At 39.6% G+C, this 21,102-nt stretch overlaps 1 protein-coding gene across 2 annotated transcripts in view; it reads right to left on the bottom strand.

Annotated features, from left to right (window-relative positions):
* Positions 1–17,924, bottom strand: part of MTMR7 (myotubularin related protein 7) — a 52,855-nt gene extending 34,931 nt beyond the window's left edge. For both annotated transcript variants that reach the window (XM_069789225.1, XM_069789234.1), the window contains exon 1: positions 17,754–17,924. In XM_069789225.1, coding sequence (XP_069645326.1) covers positions 17,754–17,777 — 24 coding nt within the window. In that variant the 5' untranslated portion in view covers positions 17,778–17,924. The remainder of the gene's footprint in view (positions 1–17,753) is intronic.
* Between the last annotated feature and the right edge of the window lie 3,178 nt (positions 17,925–21,102).

Raw genomic sequence — 21,102 nt, 5'->3', positions numbered from 1 at the left:
ATTTTTCCTAAAAACCATACCTAGTTCAAACAAGTGAAACCAAGGAATGCTGATGGTCGATATTATATAGCTTGTAGTAGATTATCAAAATGGTCTCTTCTGGTTTTACAATGTTGGACTTGTACGAGAGCACATGCTTTTCATGCAAGCAGCAGCACAGATCTATGCAGCCTGCCCACTGCTGCAAAGGGTCTTCAACACACTGGCTAATCTTCTCTACATCCTCTCTTCAACTCTGCACTCAAGACTTACAATTTCTTCTATACACCCAGTTATCTTCAGGACTTGGGGCTAATAACTGTTGAAGAGATATGACCCCATTAAAATCAAAAGGGACTAGTCTTGTGTGTGAAGTACAGAAGCTGACTTAAATATTGCTCTGAGAAGATGGAAGAGGGGAAAAAAAAAAAAGAACAAAGTTGAAGAAGACCTTACCACATTTGCATTGAAATAAATGTAATTTTGCTCCAATTTTCTGAAAATCAGAATTGGGTGCAACAAATACAAAGGAAGAGGATCAGCAAAATCAATTTGACAGAAACTTCCTAAAATACTCTCAGAGATGGGATGTAGCCATGTATTCTCAAAATTTTGCAGAAATAATTCCACTGAAATCACACCAGAAACAGAATGATGCCAGCACCTAAGAATTACATGTTTACAATGTCTATTGCAAATGCATTGCACTATTTTAAAAATAGGAATAAAGAAATCCTTAAAACCAAAATAAGCCAGTTTGGTAGCAAAATGCTTAAAATCAAACAATTAGTAAACCCAAGTCTTCTCCCTCAAGACCAGTTATAATCTGCTTCAAACAAAAATAAAACAGCTAGAAAGCATGGATAAAGTCTTTTCCCAGGACCATCTACTTCAGAGGTCACATATTGGGGTGAGGAGGAATGGAAGAAACACAGCATTAACCCAGTAAACATTCAGTAGTAAGCAAAAGAGGAGATATAAAGGAGCAAGGATGATACAAAGGGAAGATGTAGGCAGTGCCCCTCTGAAAGGAACCCACAAATAACAACAATAAAAAATGAGGTTCGTCTGGACAAAAAAGGTACCACCACTGCAGTCCAGCCAACGAGTACTCTGCCGTACAGGCACTGATCTTGCACAAGGCAGTCATCACCTCCACCCTACAAACAGAGGTTGTTTAGGCCATGAAACACAAGCAAAGCAGACATTCACACAGCAGGGCAGGGGCTGAGGGGTGAATTTCCAGGCCTCCTAGTCACATCCTCTCCCCACTCATCAGTCAGGGCCCCATGACTGAATAATGCTAACAAACAAAGCTCTTGTTTGGGGGTTTTTTAATACAGAGCTACAAGTAAAATAAAGGATGGATCTGAATAAATAGGAACAGTTGCAATAAGAACGGTGCGGTAAGTCATATTTCATTAAAGCAAATACAATGGCTGCACCTGCTGAGATCAGAGACTCACCTAGTCCTGCAGTTTATCTCTTGGAGCAGGCAATTGCAGTTGCTGAGGGAAGAGTATAAGATGCAAGCGTGTACTGATGCTCCCTCAGGATGTTATCCCAGCTTCCAAAAAAGCAGCAGCTCGGGGGGCTTCCTAAGCTGAGGTCATAGTTTTTAATAGCCCCAACTGCATTTTAATTCCATGAATTTTGTTAAATAACATTTTGAATCCCTGTAACCTATTGGCACCCACAACACCCTGCGAGAGTGAACTTCACATTTCAGCTATGCATTGTACAAAAAAATTCCTTCCTCTTGCTTGTTTCGAACCTGCCACCAATAACAGGTGCACCATGCATTTGGTGAACAATTTGGTAAACGGGGAATGTCATTCCTCATTAACTTTCTCTGTGCTGCACATGCTGTTACAGATCCTCCCTCCATCCTTGCGTTCCCAGACTGAAGAGCCCAACTTTAGGGAGTTGTGACCTCTATGGAAGCTATTCCAGACAAGCTCTTCCAGACTTCTGATTACCCTTTGAGAGGTCTGTTTCCTAAGAAGAGGCCAAAAGTGCAAACAGAAATCAAGATTTGGGTGTACAATAGGTTTGTGTAGCAGAATGGTGATGTTTGCTATTTTGTTCTTTATTCAATTTTTAAAGTTTTCAAACACTGCTTGCTTTTTTGTCCTCTGCTGAACACAGTGGTTGTTTGGGTTTGGGTTTTTTTAGAACTAGCAATTGTAACTCTAAGTCATGCCTGCATACATAAGTTAAGACCTACCCCCCCATATGTATTATCTTGTATTTATTAATGATTAATTTTGTCCATCAGTATCACGAGACGTTGCTGCAAGCACCTACAGCAATTTTGCATTTCTCCTACCCTGAATAATGTCAGTACCATTAGTGAACTTTTCTACCTCTGGCATCTCCTCCCCTCCCTGTATCTTTCAAAACATTTGTAAGCTGAACATCACAGGCTCTTACAGATTCATTGGATCTCTAGTGATGAGTTCCCTCCATTCCAAAAATGGACAATATATTCTTATATTTGTTTCTTATTTTATAATTAGTTATTACTGTGAGGCTTGTATGTCTTATCCTATGATACTTAAGTTTCTTCAAGAGCCTTTGATGAAGGACATGCTCAAATGAGTTTTGGAAGACCACCTAGCTTCTATCGAATGGATCACCATTGTCCGTATGTTCAGTTACTTTTTCAAAGACATTTTAGAGATTCTGGGTTCCTCTATGAAAGCTATGCTGATTCTTCCCCTTTTTATCATAGTTACCCATAATTCTAATGATTTAGAAGGAGGCCTAGAGAGTACTGCAGCTCCTACCAATTTCTCAGATTAGGTGTCATATTTATCACCTCCATTTTTTTCAGACCAGGAAACTTTTAAGGATTACACCATCATTACTAGCTTGACAGTTTTGTACTTTAGTTCTTTTAACTTGCATGGATACCATCTGGTCCTGGTAATTTTTTACTGTTCATTGTTGCCAGTTTCTTCTGAAATCCCTTCTAATAAAGCTTTTATTAGTGACAAATCTTCTGATGTGTTCTTGACAGAGAAATATGCCAGAATGGGCATGTCCGTAAATACCTTCCCTACTTTGATCGTTTACTAGTCCTGTAGATATTCTGCCAGGATTTTACCTACTTAAAGACAGCTCGAGAATGGCTTTACTAGTAGCTTTTGCCAAGCTGTTCTTCAAAATCTCTTTTGGCCTTCCTTATTTTGTTTAGACTTTTAACTTGTTTATGCTTTATTTTCCTCATTTAGGCACAACTTCAACTTGAAGAAAACTCTTTTACTGCTAATAAAAGAAGTCCTTTTAATAAAAGACATCCTCTTACTCCTTCACCCTGCTGTTTAGCTATGCAAACCTTTTTTTGGTCTTCTAAAGCCTTTTTCTGGAAGTCAGCTTGCAGTGAGCTCCCATATTTAAACAATCTGCATGACTTCTATAAACATTTTAAATTTTGGCTCTCTTTCTTTTTAAATAGTTTTAACATTTTTATGTAGTTTTCTCTTTGAAGTTAAACATTGCCATGGGAGATTCCCCCCCCCCTTTTTTGCTATTTCAAAAATACTGCATCTAAGTACATTAGTTGCTCTCACACAGAGGTTCTAGCTGTATTTTGAAAAAGGTCTTTCTGTCACTGTCTAAGACCAGGTCCTAGAATTATTTAGAATGACTTTTTTTTTTCAAGATAAACAAATAGCCTCTGCATAAGCAATCATTTAAAAAACCTAAAATTTTACTCAGAATCACACACACACCCCCAGCCCATTTACCCGAATGCAATTTGATAAATAATGTCTCCCACCATTATTGCATTTCCCCTCTTCAATGCCCCATTTGACCTTGTTTAGGTTGTCACAGGCAATGCCACTATTTAGGTAGGACAGTTGGTACTACAGTCCTAATACCGTACTGCAGTCCTGTGGTGCTACAGTTTTACCTTTCCTGTTTAATCTTGTAATTTCAATCTAGAGGGACTCTTTGCTTTTGTGGTGTAGTTAATCTATGAGGTTTGACTCTGTTTACTTCAAGACAAAAATTCTTCTCTTTGACAGGCGTGACTTTACCCGCCTTTCCCATGTAATTGGTCACTGACGTGCCTGTCACATTGGTTATTTTTCTTCCACTAAGTTTCTAACGTGCCTATTACATCAACATTCTCATTTATAACAAGTAACTTTAGTTTTAATACTGTTTTTCCAGACTTTTAATGTTTGTACTGAAACACACACACAGTTGGTCCGATTGTCTACGTTTCTTTGCTTTGGTTAAGTGGAACTCTTGACAATTTCTATTTATTTGAGAAAACAGAATTTTTATACTGATAGTTTTTTATGACACAGCACAGCATCTAAAATATCATACATTTTCTGTATCTAACAAGAGCTTCTCAGTTTTTCAGTATGTCAGTGTGAATAAGTACAACTCAGAATGAGCTCTCCTACCAGGCTCAACAAGGAAAAAGTACTGTTTATGAAATGATGTAGTGGACTGAATTTTTAGCTAGCCCTTATTTCTGCTGACCTCAAAGAATACAGTAATAATCAGTTAAAATTAGAGAGAACCTCAAAATTTGGCTCAATAAAAATTAGAATGATTTGTTGATTAACCTTGCCTAGTTCTCATGTGATAGATGTCAATCTGTGATTGGAGTATGAGAAAAATAAAGCAGGTTTACTAATAACTTGCCTCATGAACCACCTTATCATATCTAACATCATTTCCAAAGGGAAAGGGAACTGCTTAAGTCTAAACTCTACCTGGATTCAAATCCACAGTTCTGATTTATAGTGAGTAAGTGGCATGAAGTGCCTTCAGGAGCAGTAAGGGTCTCCAAGCTCTCAGGAGCTTGTTCTGAAAACTCTCTGCATAACCTCCTGCATGGATTTCCATGGCTTTCACCTGAGCTCCATCTGTGTTTCTTCTGCCTAGTTTCCAGTTACTCAGACTTTCTGAAAAAGCAGTATCCTTCACCCATGGACAGAAAAGAAAAAAAAAAAAAAACAGAGCTAGCCTCAATTTTAGATTTCATTCTGCTGATCAAAGGATTCAGAGAAGGAGCCTTCTTTCTTCTTCTCCACCCTCCCAATCAGGAAAAGAAAGCCAAATCAAACAGTGTCTTTGAATGGTCTAGAGGGAATGGGAATACGTTCATTTCCACAAGAGAGGAACACACGTTGCAAAAGTGCTTTGGAAGAAGCTGAGTTTTTCTATCTTAAAAGTAGCAGCATGGTGAGAAATCAGCATTAATAGCAAAAAACCATTAAATTTATTATCAGAAGGAGACACTGTAGTAATTAATCTCCTACTTTTTCTCCAAATAGTGCTCCATTTTTGCACCAAAACTACTGTAGACTTTATTGGAGAACCTAAGAAAAACGTCAGAAAAAAGTATACATACCACACGCATGTGCTTTGCCTAAAATGAACAGCTGTTGGGACAGACTAGATCAGAAAATACCAGGTAAAGAATAAAAAAGAGCAAAACCAGCCTGTAAAGCTGGGAACTGGAAGAGCTTAGGGAGGAAAAAAGAAAGTATTAGCCAAGCCAGTCTGGAGAGTGGCATCTAAGTAAAAACTTCAATAATTTATTTGAAACTGTTGCCCCCGTCATTTATTTTTGCCTGATGACTGTGGTTGTCTAGGCTTAAAGAAAAGTCTGCCAAGAGATTCATTTCAATGATTACAACCCCTTACATGGGGATAAATAAAGTTGGCCAGAAACTCTATTTTCAATGCAACACAGATGACAGAAAAAAGGAGGCAAAAATAGAAGTTAAAGGGAACGCAGATTAAGAACAGATGGAAGCCACTTTTTACTCAGAGAATAAACATGACAAATGACTTACCAACAAGGTTGCCAGGAGGTCATTCAAGAAAAAAATGTCATATTAGGGAAAAGCATGGGTCAAAGATTTATTCAGGCACAACTCCCACCAGTTTCAATGGGACTCCCACCTAAGGAAGAATGGCAAAGATACGACCCTGAAAGTGTTCAGAAACGTTGGCGTGCCAAAATGTTATTCCTAAAAATATCCATGTACCCTAATTTGTTTTCATTTTTAGTATAGATTACTTCTTGAATAAGCTCTGACTGCATGGCCTATTTTTAAATGCTTCTTGAATATGCTACCTTTATTCTCACTTCTGTAAGATGTTTCAGTATCTCCAAACACATGACAGCATCGTAAAAAAATGCAGAAGTTACTTTCATGCTGTTCATAACTCCACATGGGAAAGCTCTTTCAGATAAATGCAGGATCAGTTCTGACTGTGGACTCAGACTTGAGTAGGGAAAGGAGAGAGGAGTGAAGTTGTACAGCAGGTTGGTCAGACTGGAAAAAACATGCCTTGGAGCAAAACCTCAGTCCCACACCTCTCCACATCGCTTTGCTTCCTGACACAACACCACTCATGTACAGCAGGGAGATGCTGTCTGACACAAAACAGTCTCTACTGTAGGATTTTCAAATGAAATGAAATTTTGAATTAGGAAAAAACATCTCAAAGCATTTTATTCTCACTACATCCGTTTTCGGTCTGTGTGTTTGCTCCCCATGTATTAGCTAACCTGAAGTAGAAGACACTTGAACTGCCAGTTCTGCTGTGGTAATCACTGAGCTGCCCACTACGATTATCACTGTGCAAAGGAGTTTCAGTGATTCTTCAAGGGTAAAGAAAGGCTGCTTTCACAACAGCCTATGCTGCTGAAAAGGTTGACCCAAAGCCAAGTTACTCAGCGCTGGCTAGGTTAGCGGCACACACTTAGCCCTAGAAAGGCTTCTTCTTGTCTATCCAGAACTTCGTCTTCCCTCGGGCTCCTAGACTGCCCAGGGATTTCAGCCGCCTTCCCTACTCACCTTGTAATCTTACACATGCGAGTAAAAGCAAGAAAAAACTGAATCCTGGGAATTAGTGACAGGACTGTGACCAGCTTCAGCACTGCAGGCACGCAAAAGCTAAGGGAAGAGCTTGTGCAAGCCAAAAGCCTGAGCCTAATGAGAAAAAAGGAGCACAGCTGGTATGGTTTGAGGCCAAGTGGAATATTTGAGCTTTCTTCACCCTGGTTGACCCCAGCTATCCATGTGTTTAGCATAATTCTTGAGGGTGAAAAAATACAACATGCAAAAGACCAAATGCTATTACAATTTTTTTCACACAAAGATAGTATAGTGTTGTACTTGTTAAACAAAATATACAATAAGTGATCTTGCATAGTCTTGGAAGAAGAATAAAGGAAAACTGAATTGTCAATTGATGCTGCCATTTAATGTGGTTTCTATTCTATTTCATAAGAATCATGAAAACTAGTTGATCCATGTAACTTTTTTATATTTCCATCTCTGAAAAGATTTCCCAAGTGCAGTAAAATAATGCACAATCAATCTGTAGCACTGTCGGATGGTTGCATATGTCAAAAGAATCAACCAAAGCCAAAAATACCAAAATCTTTACATTTAATTAAAGACACCTTAAGCTCTGCATTGTATAAATTTTCCTCAGGGCAGACCTGACAGGATGGGGGGAAATATTCAAGAAAAGTGTAAGCAAGTCTAATTTACTAAAGGACTAAAGTGAAATGGGAATACTGGAAAAGAGCTGAAAAAAATTGTAAGGAATGACTCGCAATGTTAGCAAGATGGTGAACAAATTACCTAACACTTTGGCTTAAAAAGCCCCTATTGTCTGCTAAGATCTATATAACGTGGGAGGTCAGTACCATATTATCAGATATAGCTGAGTAGCAGTTGTACAATGGATGCAGTGAACAGTGACCTATTACAAGTGTATATAGCATTGCAATATGGTGTCACCATTGTACCACAAAGCTCATCCATAGTATGTTTTCTCTTTCAGTCTATGTTAGTTCTCATTTATCTAGAAAACGAGAAGAGAGCAAGGGAGGAATTTCCTGATTTTTCTGTGTGTTCTATTAAAAAACATATCTAGCAGCTTTAATTTAGGGAAAAAAGTGCTTCCTCAAGTCAGTAAATCTTGCTACATTTGCCAAAATTGTTTAGATTTAGTTCTGAAAAAATATACAGAAAATTATTGTATTGCTCACAGCAGTAAGATGGAGTAGGGAGAAAGAATTCTGCACACAGCCGAGGGACACTGAAAATAAATGTTACGTTTAAATTTCTGCATTGATACAGGCTTTTCTGTTGCATGTTCAAAATTATGCCCTGTTCAGCAGTCTATCTGAGAGCAGCAGTACCAGGCCATTTCAGCTGTGCAGGCCACAAAAGATTGGCTTTAAAGATGGATTTGTAGGACTCGCTTTTCTCATGGTAGGGATCTGCCTTTCTCAGAAGAGTACACCTGCACACCAGAAATGTCAGTGTGTATTTTCTGTTGCAAATAGATCAATCCTTCAGCTTACAGACACCAATAGATCAAATGCCACCCACTTGAGTCCAGTAACACCAGGCTTAGAGATTACAGCCTTGACCACTCCAAAGCCAAACTTCCCAAATCCTCCACTCCAACCTCAGTCTCCTACTATGCATAAACAGAAATCAAAGAGTACCCTGCAGACATGCTGTCTTAATGATTTTCAGTACCATTTTTTAAGTGCAATAAGTTTTAGAGTTACTGGTTTAGACATGGATACCAAGACAGCAAATTAAAGTATGTGGTTTTCCATGTTTTTTAGAGCTTGTTTTATGACTTTATCCAGCTGCCTCTTTATTGAGGGTCACATTATTGAAAATATGAAAGCCTGGCACAGAAATCCAAAGGAGGTCTGCCAATTCCAGGATTAGGAAAATATTTATATTATTATGGACTTAACAGAGAAACCTAAATCTAAAAGGAACAGACACAAAACTAGAAATCTAAAGACAAACTACTTTTCCAATTAATACAATGAGTCAGTATATGGATCCCACAAGGGAGAAAATGCCTTCTCACTCACACAATGTGGGAAAAACAAGGTGTTTAGAGAAAGACTTGATTTAAAAAAAAACAAACAACACTACAACCAAAATAGAAATAAAGTACATACTGGGAACAGACATACCTATGAAAATCAAGTTTCAAAAGTGAAAAAGCATTCACAGTAGAAGGGCCCTAATGCTAAGGTTAATGTGAAATAAAGAAAACCAAGTGAAAATAGAACCAAACCCATAAAAGCCAAAATGCTTGATACTGAGTCTTTTCAAGCCAGAGGAATTCTTCCATTGCCTTAAATAACCTTTGGATTAGGACCACGGGCTCCATCAGTGTTGAGGCTTCAGGACGTAAATTCGGAAGGATCTTTCCAGATGGATCATGCTTTCCCTCACTTCCCTTTATATTGCCTGTTAGTCTTCTGAAACGGAAGTTTGGAGTACAAAATTAGAACCAACACTAGTCTGATCTAGTAAAACAGCTCCTGTGCTCACTTGGTAAGTCATTCACCTCACAAAAGTTAGTACGCTCCTGGACTCACTGTAGAATAGATATAACCAGTGAACATTCAATTAGCTATTATTTAAATGGTCAACTATCCTAGAGACTCTTACTACTACACAGGCACAAAGTTTTGAGATGATGAATATATGACATGTTTTAACAGCTTTACCTGTTTCACAAGACACTTCCAATGGGATGACCAAAGATTAAGAACAGAGAGGTGAATGAAGACAACCAAAAGTGATTTTCTGGTTTTTTTACAAGAGAATGTATATTAATATATGAGTATGAGAAATATGACTCACATTACAGAAGTGAGAAAACAGATCTAAGAGTAATGAACAGATGAAGTTGGTTATTATAACAGAAAATGAAGAAGGTATTAATGCCATCTAAGTTTCAGTACCTTATTTAGGTAAGTAAGTTAGAAGCTTAGGCACATAAAGAATATGTGAATGGAGACTGTGAATCTAATCTAATAGGATTCTGGAAATTCCTTTGACCATGTCTATGAAGCCTCTGTTCTTAAATGATATACCTAATGCTAAACAGTAAAAAACTCATCCCAAAAGTAGTGATGCCCCAAAAGAAAAAACAAACAGGAGAAAAAAACCAATGCAACCTTCAGGCAGATAAACAGAAAAGTGACGTTTCAGCTGAAACTGCACTCCAAATTTTTAGTTCTAGTCTTCTGTAACAAACAAGTTGCTTGAAAAAACACAGTGGCATACCATTATTTAGATAATATTTCATTATGTTGCCAATAGAAAAATTGCAACCCACTTTAACAAAATAGGATTTTTATGGATCATGTAGCAGTTTTACCTGTGCCACCTACTCCAAGCTCAAAGAAAAGGCAGAAAAGTGTGATAATTTTGTGATATTTTGAAATTCCAGCGACAGGATGTAGGGTTTTGTCTACTGCCTCACCAGAATAACATTGTTGTGCCAAACACATCTGTAACACAAATAAATTTTACATAGATAACAAAATCAGGGAAAGAGAATGACACAGAAGACTGTGGTGTGCTCCTGTGCTGAATCTGCCAAGGCTGGTTTGGCTCCTTGCCCTAAGCAATGTACATCTAGTGCTTGTGTGGCAAATAGAAATAGCCAGTGCCTTGGATCACTCTGGCTTAGTTTTTTCTTACCCTTCCAAAACGTCCCTGTTGGTGCAAGATGAGGTTCAATCTGGTACATTAAATCTGAAATCTCTCTGTGTTGGAGGCATTTCCAGAACAATCACAGTGAATGAAATATTTTATTTATTCACATTAAAATTCCAGCAAAGTCAAAGACAGGTGCAACTAATGGAAAATGAAGTAACTATTGATGAAAACATGTTCTGTTTCAGTATGAAAAATTATGCCTTCCAAAGTTTTTCACTTTGGATGAAGATTTTGTGGCTGTTTAAAAATAGCAAACTTCATTTTGAAAACTTCAGTGCAATATTTCACAACTTGAAATTTCATCTGCTCTCCCCTACTTTGATAGACTCCCATCCCTTTGACAGCCCTCCTAGAGAGTTGGCATCCTGAAAACCCTGAGCACCCTGAAGCTCAGAAGTGAGACTTCCAACTCCAAGCTCTAGAAAGGGGAGTTTTGTGGGTAAAAAAAAAATAAAAGGCTTCAGCTCTACCACATGGAGACCGAATTAGCATCCTAATAGTGAACAAGCCTGAATTACCAGAGTTCCCAGGTTCCTGGTTTCACAGCGTGAACCGAAGTTCTCAAATCCCCAGCCAAATGCAAGTCTCAGATCTTTGAGATGTGCTGGCTTGGTGTGGGCTGTGAGAGTTGCAGGACGTTGACTGTGGACCCAGGAGCCAAGAGCTAGCTATGGTTACATCTCCAGATTGCAGAACTGACCATGGACTGTGGAGCTCAGAAACACCAAAGTCTCCAATTTCACTGCTGCTTTGAAGAAAGGACAGTTCTCAGATCCCCAGTAATCTCCTGGGTAGACAGCCAGGAAAACAGGCAAATTTTCGTCAGAACCCTGCTAATGCTTTCACAGAACTTCAGTGACAACAATGGCCTTCTGTTACTCATTTTGGGCTGGTAAATAAGAACATGTCAATTTAAAATAATTTCATTGAAAAGTTCCTGGTAAGGCAAAATAAAATTATGAGAGCTGAAGAATGGAAAGATGGTGGAGTCCAACAGAAACACTCCAAAAGAAGGAAAATAGCAACGCTACAACCTGACAAGCCTGGGAGAAAGAAAAAAACCATCCAAATCAGTGAACAAGAAAAAGGAAATACTGCTCGGGGAATAAACAGCAGCCAAAATCTTCCAATATAACCAGATAAAGTCAGGTATTCACACATACACAGTGGGAATGACCCAAACTAAACCACGATGTGGGGGAGGAGGAAATCCAAGACCCAAAGAGCAATTCTGGCTATGTGATTCACTGAAATTACACCACAATATTTCTTTTTAGCAGGAGTTAGTTTGATTTCACTAATAATGAAATTATGTTGAAACCCACACAAATCAAAGACAGCTCTGGACCTCCTCCAGTTCCAAAAACATATATTAAGTGACTTAAATGATAAAGGTGATGAGAAAACTGAGGCTGAGATGGGCAATCCCCAGCTGGATTATAGGCCAGACAGGTTAGCTATGAAAATATGATTTATGACTGAGATAAACTGTAAATATAATTTGTATCAAATTTGCGATCCATACAGTAATTAGGCTGTGGTTCTGACATTCAGTCAAATACAGCTAAAGTTTAAATGTCCACAATTGTCTGAGTTGGGTTAGAAAAAAAAAATACCCTTGAGTTGGAAATTAATGAAACTGGTATCATGAATGCACAATAACCATGATTTGCATGACCTTTTGACCATTTTCTGACTAAATCTTTTGAGAATAATGGCTGTTACAAGATTTTGTTAAATCTAAACTGACACTAATAAGCAGGTCCCTTGATGACTCTAATTCAAAACAAACATTTTAGGAGCAAATTCCAAACTGAGATTTTAAATCCAATCGCACACCACCTAGATATCCTCTGCAGTTCCTATTTTAATTTTACCCACCTCCAGTCTTGATTGCCAAACCACAGAACGCTTTTCAGCATAGTATATTACAAAGCTTATTTGCATTAAATTTGTCATTTGTGCTCAAAGTTCCACAGCACAAAGATGGAATAAATGGAACCCTGAGAAAACTAAATTGCATTCTAAATAGGGAAGATTTATTAACAAGAAAAAAACTGTAATGCACAAAATCAGAGCCAAAAGTGTCCAGAATTAGTGTAGATGTTTTAATGCATCACTTTGAATATAAGCAGTCAAGGAGAATGACATGTTTGAAGTCATTAAGCATGTCTGGGCCCAGAATAGCTTAAACATTTCCTAACCATGATGTAAAGTCAGAAAACAGTTATGGAATCAGAAAGCACCAGCTGAGCTGTAAGTTGCACTGCTCTAAGCTGTATACTTAGAACAGAAAAGTGAATACTCTCTACTTTTACACAACACTTGAAAGGCAGAAAATCAACTTGGCACTCAAAAGAGATTGCCATAAAGTGTCTACTGTAAGCTGATGACCCAAAACACCAATAAAAGGCAAGAGCCATGCCAGCCTCACCTCATCTGCCTTTCCTAAATAACAAACTAAATAAAAGTTTAGCCAAGAGCTAGGACCACTATGGTGAAGTGCCTGTGGCATTCCATTCCCTGGCTTATAGAGAAAACAACCAGCCCACAACCCCAGGCAGTTCCTGACACTGCCTCAGGACTGCTGCCACCTTCCTTCACCATTGAAGTGAAATCGAACTTTCCCCAAAAGAACGGTAGCCTGAATATGGAGAACCTAACTATAATATCACCTCCTATCTCAATGGATGGCACTCAGAGAGCAATGGTAGAAATGACAGATTAGCTTAAAAATAGGTGGAGATCCAGCAACCCAGCAGATGTAGTTGAAGATCAAAGATTAGGCTTGCTGAGTTCAATTTTACCATTGACCTTGAGAGCACCTGGACAAATATTTTGCCATTTACATGTGTCATATATAAAGTGGATGTAAATGACACAGGTTTCCTGATGGAGACATTGGGAAAATTGAGTTGTATTATAAAGCTTTTTGAATGAAAAACTATGGAAAGGAAAATGGAATTAAAACAAAAGGAAACAACACTCATTTACATATGCTGGAAATTTGTTTTGGAAAGTAATACATCTGGTAGAAAGATTTGTCATTATCATGAGAAATGACAGCGTATCTTAAACTCTGCCTGAGAAAGGGATCATTGAAAGGAAACACCTTACCATAACATCACAAAAATGAAAGCACTCGAGTAACTCAAGTCATCCCAAGTATCGCATTAACAAGAGATACTGAGCCAAACTAATTTCTCTGCCAGCTCCACTGAAGACAGCTGTTACACCAGGGATAAATCTGATGTATTCTTTATTATAAGAAGGGCATTCAGGAGGACTGCTGCCAATATACAAAGACAAATGCTATGGAACTGTGGTAAATGAAATAAAGTAACTGATTAGCAACAGTGCATGAAGTCTCCCTATGAAGCAAACTTAAATTCAGAGCTCTTTATTTGTCAACCTGTCCATGGCCAGACATATCTCTACACATGTTAACAAGATGTGCTTATAGTCTGTGCAGAAGTATTGCTTATTAATTTTTTTATGACCGTTATGAGCAGTCTGTCACATTTAGGGTTTTGGCATTTACATAAACCATCTTGCTGCCCAATCCATACTCATGGCAGACAGTGGTTTTACTAATTTTTAATTTTTAAAAGATTATTGGAGCTATATATGATTCTATTTAGCAATGAGTGACTGTTAGCAACTCTTAAATGTACTCAGATTACAGCCTTCATACATAGGATGGCATTTACTTTGTGAAAACGTCATTACTACATATGTATATATGTATAAGCACACATCATACATGCACTCTGTGTTCTACCAATAGTATAATGACAGAACAATAGCGTTCAGTAGATAAAATGGTGTGTTAGGAACTTGGCTATTCAGAAGGTTCAGGGAAGGTCCAGAAGGTCTAGGGAATACCATGTCAAAAATAATGAAGAAAAGTAGTTTTGTCTAACAGACAACTGTCAAGAGACCTGGTTTCCATTTCTGCTGTTGACTTGCTACTTTTATTTGGTGAGGAGAGACAGCAGTTAAATTCTTCAGAACTAGACTTAAAGGTATCATGTCTTTTGGTGAAAGACTAGACAATGTATCATTAGCAAAATTATGTAGTTATGTCAACAGCATGTGAAAGAACAGGACTGTTGAGCAGGTGGATACACACAGTCTGTTGGGAACGAACGAGAATGGCTTTTGCAGCAGGAAGTCCTGATGAAGTCCTGTGATGCTGCTACAAAGCACATGGGTGAAGGTGACCCAAAGGACATAATATATTTAGAGTTCCAAAAAAACTTTTGCCAGCTGAAGGTTATTAGAGAAATTAAGTTGCCATGGTACTGGAGGAAAGGTCCCTTTACAGCCAAATCTGGTTAAAGGACAGGAAGCAAAGACCGGGGCTTAAGGTTCTCTTTTCAGGATGAAGAAGAGTCAACAGTGAAGACCTACAAAGTCTGATGCTGGGACTGGTTTTATTCAACTTTATCAGTGACCTGAATAAAAAAGTAAACAGCAAAATCTTCAGGTCTGTGTATGATCATAAGCTATCACTAGAGAGCCAAATGCTTTATCTGTGGCACAAAAACTCCAGAAGAGTCTTGCAAAACAGAGTGTGTGGGCAAAAGAGACACAGGTGAACTTCAACACAGATAGGCATAAAGTGATGTACTTGCAACAAAAACGACCTAAACCATATCTACACAACCGCAGACTCAGAACTGAGAGTTACCACACAGGGAAGAGGTCTTGGGATCATTGTTGACGTTTCTCTGAAATTATCAGAATCTGGTGGGTTGTGATCAAGATTTACGTCAAAGGCATGGATAAGGTGAATGTGGAGCTGTTATTCACCAAATCCTCGAAACTTAGAGCAGGGGCTATTGAATGACACTACTAAGAATTTTTTAACAGATAGAATAAAGTAATTTTTTTTTTTTTTTTCAGCCATGATCTTCTGGAACTTGTTTCCATGCAGGTTGTGGAGGCAGAAGGTGTCAGCATGTTTAGAAGGAGCTTTGGCAAACTCACACAGAGATGTCCATAAATGGACACTAATCGAATTAGGAAGAGTTGGACCCTAACACAACTGTGGGTGCTGAGAGGGTGCAGAAGTTGGCCAGGTTTACATGCTCTCCTTCTGCCACTGTCAGACAGAGTAGTAACCTAAATGAATGACTAGTCCAACTGGTGTGGAATTTCTTTCTGTTTTTTTATGACAGTTATGTTATATCAGATTTACTTTAATATTTATGAACCATCACTTACTACAGTTAAATTTCAATTAAAAAAAATAAATTGCCAAGTCCTAATGGACATCATGTGGTATAGACCTTTTTTACTGCCTTTTGAAGGAAAAGCTTTTACTTGGGGCATGAATTTTGTTTTCAGAAATTAAGTTTATTATTCTAAAGTATGGGATTTATCTTGATTTTCCATTTGGCTGGGTTTGCAAATCAAGGAAAGTGTCATTATTCTGAGATTAATACCTTTAAAGAGTAGGGTAGTTGCTTGTCAAATTTCTCTCAGGACAAAATTGGCTGGAGTTAAGAAATGTGATACCAGCGAATACCACATGATACAGTGAGAATATCCCTATGCTCACATAGCTTTCCCTTACCTATTTTTACATTGCTGGCATTGAAAATCATTTAACGTCAAAGTCCAAATTATCAAAACCAAATTCAATAAAAACAAACCAAAAAAACCCCAACACTCTTCTGGTGGCTGATTTTAAGCTGAGGTTTTCTGAGCAAGGAAATCAAAGATATCAATTCTGCTAGGTAACTGTAGATACACTGACTTGTCAGTGTATTTAGGAGTAACTGGAGAGATGAAGTATTTCAATACCCACTCATGTTGAATGTCCTGGATTTTCTACTTTTATGCAAGAAATTTTAAAGGATTTTTGTATCACTTGTACCTTTAAATCATGCCTTCCAAACTGCTTTATTATATCAGACAGATAGCTTTTAACATAGCTATAATGTAAGGGAGTGCCAAGAACCAAGACTGCAGAATCACCTCGCACTGAGTAAGATTTTCAGCGTTTGAGTCATCAGTACAGTGCCTTCTCAAAGCTGTCGGATACAGAAATGGGTTTTACATACACACAGTAACATTTTAAGGACTTGCTTGTAGAAAAACTGACAGATAAGCTTCCATTGCCTGCAACAGGGACTTGCCTTCCATTCATAGCAAATATAACCATTTCTTTTTAGGTTTTTTCCTACCCTTATTAATTTGTTTTCACTATTTTCCTCATTCATGCTTTCAGCATTCCTCAGCTAATGGTCCGAAACATCTGTTCAGACAACTTTCACTAATTGTTTCCTACCTGCAGTAGGATACATTCTTACTATTCTAATATTCTTCCTTCCCACAAAGGCAAATAATAGAACATGAAATGAGATGAAAGGAAAGGCAGTTGTTATAAATGCCTATCTTCTTAATACATTTGCAGCTTAACACCTAAAGGCCCCAAAATCTGGATGAAGTAAGAAGAGGCCCTCATCTCAAATTCATATCATCATACTAAATCTTGATAATAAACAAATAGGCACAAATCAAACACAAATTGTTAATCGCAGGGATTTGGGTTAACAAATAAATAAATAAATAAATGTGAAGATATCTCTCACCCCCACTTCAGATTAACACATCGCTCTGGTTCATTTTTTTATGACCCTTTTTAATCTAAAATTTTTGTGTGCCAAAACTGTATTTTCTTTCTTAGAGCAAGATGGCAATTTTGTTAACAAATACAGGCCTCGTGCTCAGATAGCTCTATGAAAAGGATGATTACACCGCCCAAGTGTCGGCATACCAAAATTCATCACCAGGTCTGAAATACCGGGGTAAACTACAGGCACCTGAAAAGCAGATCCAACACACCTCTCATTTTGGACACCTACGGGGACAGCGTCGGCGTTAACGGGAGGGACTGAATAAACAGCCGCTAAAATGCCCGACAAATCCTCAGCCCACGTCGCAAGACAGCGCGTTGACCTCTCGGCGCATTTGGGCAGATTTGATAACAAACCGGCGGAAAAAAAAACCCCAACACCCCCCGCCGAGGCGGCTGCGACCGGCGCCGGGGGTGGCTGCGCACCGCCTGACGCCCGCAGGGCCGCGGTGAAAGCCTCCGTTCAGCTGCAGCAGAAGCCGGCAGGAGGGGGGGGGGTCCGCGGAGGGGATGCTGCCGCGGCCCGGGGCCCCGGGCGGCCTCTCCCCGCCGGCCCCGACCCGGCCCCGCCGGCCGGCACCCACCTTGGGCATCCGGATGTGCTCCATGGCGGCGGCGCCCAGCCCAGCTCCTCATCCACCTCCCGCTGCCGGCAGAGAGGCGGCCGTACGCACCTGGCCCCTCTCCTATTTTCTCCTACCAGCCCTGCTTTTAGACATATATATACTCTTTTTTTTTTTTTTTAAATAATATATTTTTACTTTATTTTTCCCAGCGCTTTCCGGCGCGGGTCTGAAGGATAAAAAGGGAGGCTTGATCCACGGCAGCTAATGTGCCCGTGTTTCGATGCCGGCAGGTCAGGGGCTGGCTCCACCTCCCCGGCAGCTGCCATGCTGCCCCGGCGGCGGGGATGCTCCGCGCCGGCGCCGGCCCCGGCCCCGGCCCCGGCCCCGGCCCCGGCCCGCGGGGATCCGCGTCCTCGGCGGCGGCTTGGCTCCCCCCGGGCACCGAAAGGCACAGCCTGGAGGTGGCTCTCCGGCGGTTTGCTGTCTTTTCGAAGGTTACATGCCTCTGCCCTTTCTTTCGGGAAAGAGAAGATCAGAAAGATAAAAGGGAGCTCTGTCTGAGATCGCCTCCCCCTATTTTGCTGCTGTTGTTGTCGTTGTTGTTGTTGTTCCCTGGCCCAGCACGTACAGTATCTCAAAGGCAAAAGCTGCGCTTCCTGAAACTGGAGCACTGGATTTTGTTTATCTCCAGGTCTGTGTGTCTGGTTTTCTATAATTCACAAATTTACTGCCTCCTCAGGTTTGCACACCCGGAAATTTTTTTGTGACACACGGTTTTCAGTCTTATGCCTGAAATTCCTTGCCCCATCTTTTGCCTTGCCTGGTCCATGAGATGTGTAACCTCTTGGAGCAAAAAGAAATGCTACAGAACTGGTTTCCCCAGCTTACCTGTGCGAAGATGAAGAACAGGTATCTCTAACTGTCTCGGAATCGCTATCATATTCTGAGCAACAAAAGAAACTTTTCAGTGTTTATGCCAATGTGCAAATGATTAGTGGTGCTAATATATTATTTCAGATAAGCCATAGCCTTTGAGGCTTGTAAAATGCCCAGATATTCTATATTGGTCAATGTATTCCAGCAATTCTTCACAAATAGGGACTAGCCTCATCAAGGGATAAAAACAAACGTGGAGACCCAGAAAACCACCCAAAGGCCATGGCGAGAGTGCTCTGCTCCAGGGCACCAGAAGCTGCCTACATATCTCCTCGTGCCTGCAGAGAACAGAGCAAGCTTAATTTGTTTTGTGAAAGATGAAATATGGGCTGAAAATAACATGGGGTTACCAAAAACTGTGAACGCATTTTACCCCAGGGGAAAGGGAACAGCAGGTATAGCTGCACTGGCTCCAGTCCTGCCCATGTTTCTCCAATCCCGCCACTTTCTTGCTATGAGAGGTTTTTTATGCCAACTTTTTGGTTAGAGGAGACAGAAGGTGTACTATCATGAGTGGAATATAAGTCATTCCCAGATTTGACCATTCTGCTTCCTCCCACCCCTCCTTTAGCCCACTTCTGCCCTTCTTTCTCTCATAGTTCAACTGCTGTTATTGAGCAGGAGTGGCTGGTGTGACCAAAATCTGACACACCATCAACTGGATGAAAACTCTTCTCTTCTTGGAGTTCTTAATCATTCCATTTCACTCTGTTCACTCAGATCTGAAATGAGGGTTGGAAATACCACTTTCTGTTTGAAAATTCACTGGATAGCATCCGTAAAAGTGCATGAATTGCATAGTGTGGACTTCACAAGGCTCTTGATCGGTGACATATTTTGCTCTCTATTTTAGGCCAGAGCTATCAGAATCAATTAAGAATTAACCAACCACGAAATATGTTTCCTTTCTAGTTACGGCTGGTGTGATTCACTGCATACATTATCGTCTTTTGGCATTTGCTACTGCCAGTAAGTAAAGTTGGAAGAAAGCACAGTTATCCTTTCAGTCCCCAGAGATATTTACTTTTCCTTTCGTACATCTTGTGATTCATTACAGCCAAGTTCAAGTCCTGCTGTTGATGGCAAGAAGACTTTCAGACTTAAGTGAAAATGCATTTTATCTCTGCTTCACAGTCATCAATAGTTGCAAAACTAAGACATTGCTCAGAGGAAACTGTTTTTGTAGCAATCAGTTGCTCAATATACTGCCAGAGTTTTTGACCTGTCTTGGGCTGGTAAAATAATAAACAGAAATGCAGCTATAAACAGGCCTTAGGTTTAGATAAAAGTTATGCCTACCGCAATTGGCATGGAAAGCTGCAGTAAGCACAACCTTCTAAAAATTGTCTAACATTTTTCATTTGCATTTCACGCTCATGCAAACTGCTGTCTTAACAGTCCTGGAGGTGAAGTCCTCTGTCCACAGCAGAGGTACAATGAGGGTAACAACAAAAAAATGACACTCCATAGTCTACTGCTCTGACTGAACTAAGATGTAGGGGCAGGAGAATTAAATTGCCACGCCCACATAGGTTTTGACCTATCTGCTGCAGCTCTCAACAAAGTTCTTGATTAATGTCACATGGAGAAGGCCGGTCACTGAGGGCTAGAATGATAGTAGTGTATTTATTTTCTATAACCATAAGCAGTAGAATCAGCTTTCAGCCGCATCCAGTAAAACCTGAAAGCACATGTTTCACTTCCACTATGTAAAAATTTCTATTATATTCAACGGAGTCGCCTGAATGCTCAGACATTTTGCATCTGTTACTACCTACCTGGCCTGGATTTGAATCATCATATTAGATCTGGAAGGCTTTATACATTTATTTGTGTTTTACGATTAGATTTGCTGGTTTGAAGGTGGTTTCCTGTAGGCTGCATTTTAATATAATACAAACTCAAAGAATAAATTTATGTACTTGTATTAATACTTATTTTAAATTGTAGTCTACAGATGGTCCTTCACCTTTGTAGACGTATATTAAATACTATCACATAGGGAAGAAATTAACTTGAAATTGGTGGAATAACAGCTTTGTTGCTGGGACAACTATAGTCACAACTATAGTGTGACAGAATCCTCCACCTAAAGAGGCTGGTATGTGGGATGAAGAGGTGGAGGTTGGGGTCAGCCCATGTTACTGTGGGCTAAAGGCAGACAGCACCGGTTTGAGTGTAGCCCTGGATTTGTGGATAAGAATGGAGCAAAGAAACCCTGCTTGGCATCTTACCAAGGAAATGCTTCTGGACTCAGTGCTGGTAAGAAGTGGTTTGTGGGCAGCAACACTTTCTCCTGCAATTCAGCATACAGGTCTTCGTACATTATTTGTTGAAAACAACAAACAAACCAAACAGGATTACATCAAAGTCAACTGACTTTTTTATCGGTCTTCTTCTAATGGAAATATCCAGTAAGATCCATGGCAAA

The sequence above is a fragment of the Haliaeetus albicilla genome, chromosome 1 (assembly GCF_947461875.1).
Source record: "Haliaeetus albicilla chromosome 1, bHalAlb1.1, whole genome shotgun sequence".
Lineage (NCBI taxonomy): Eukaryota > Metazoa > Chordata > Aves > Accipitriformes > Accipitridae > Haliaeetus > Haliaeetus albicilla.
The sequence above is the reverse complement of the archived record's forward strand: the minus strand, read 5'-3'. Positions and strand labels throughout refer to the sequence as shown.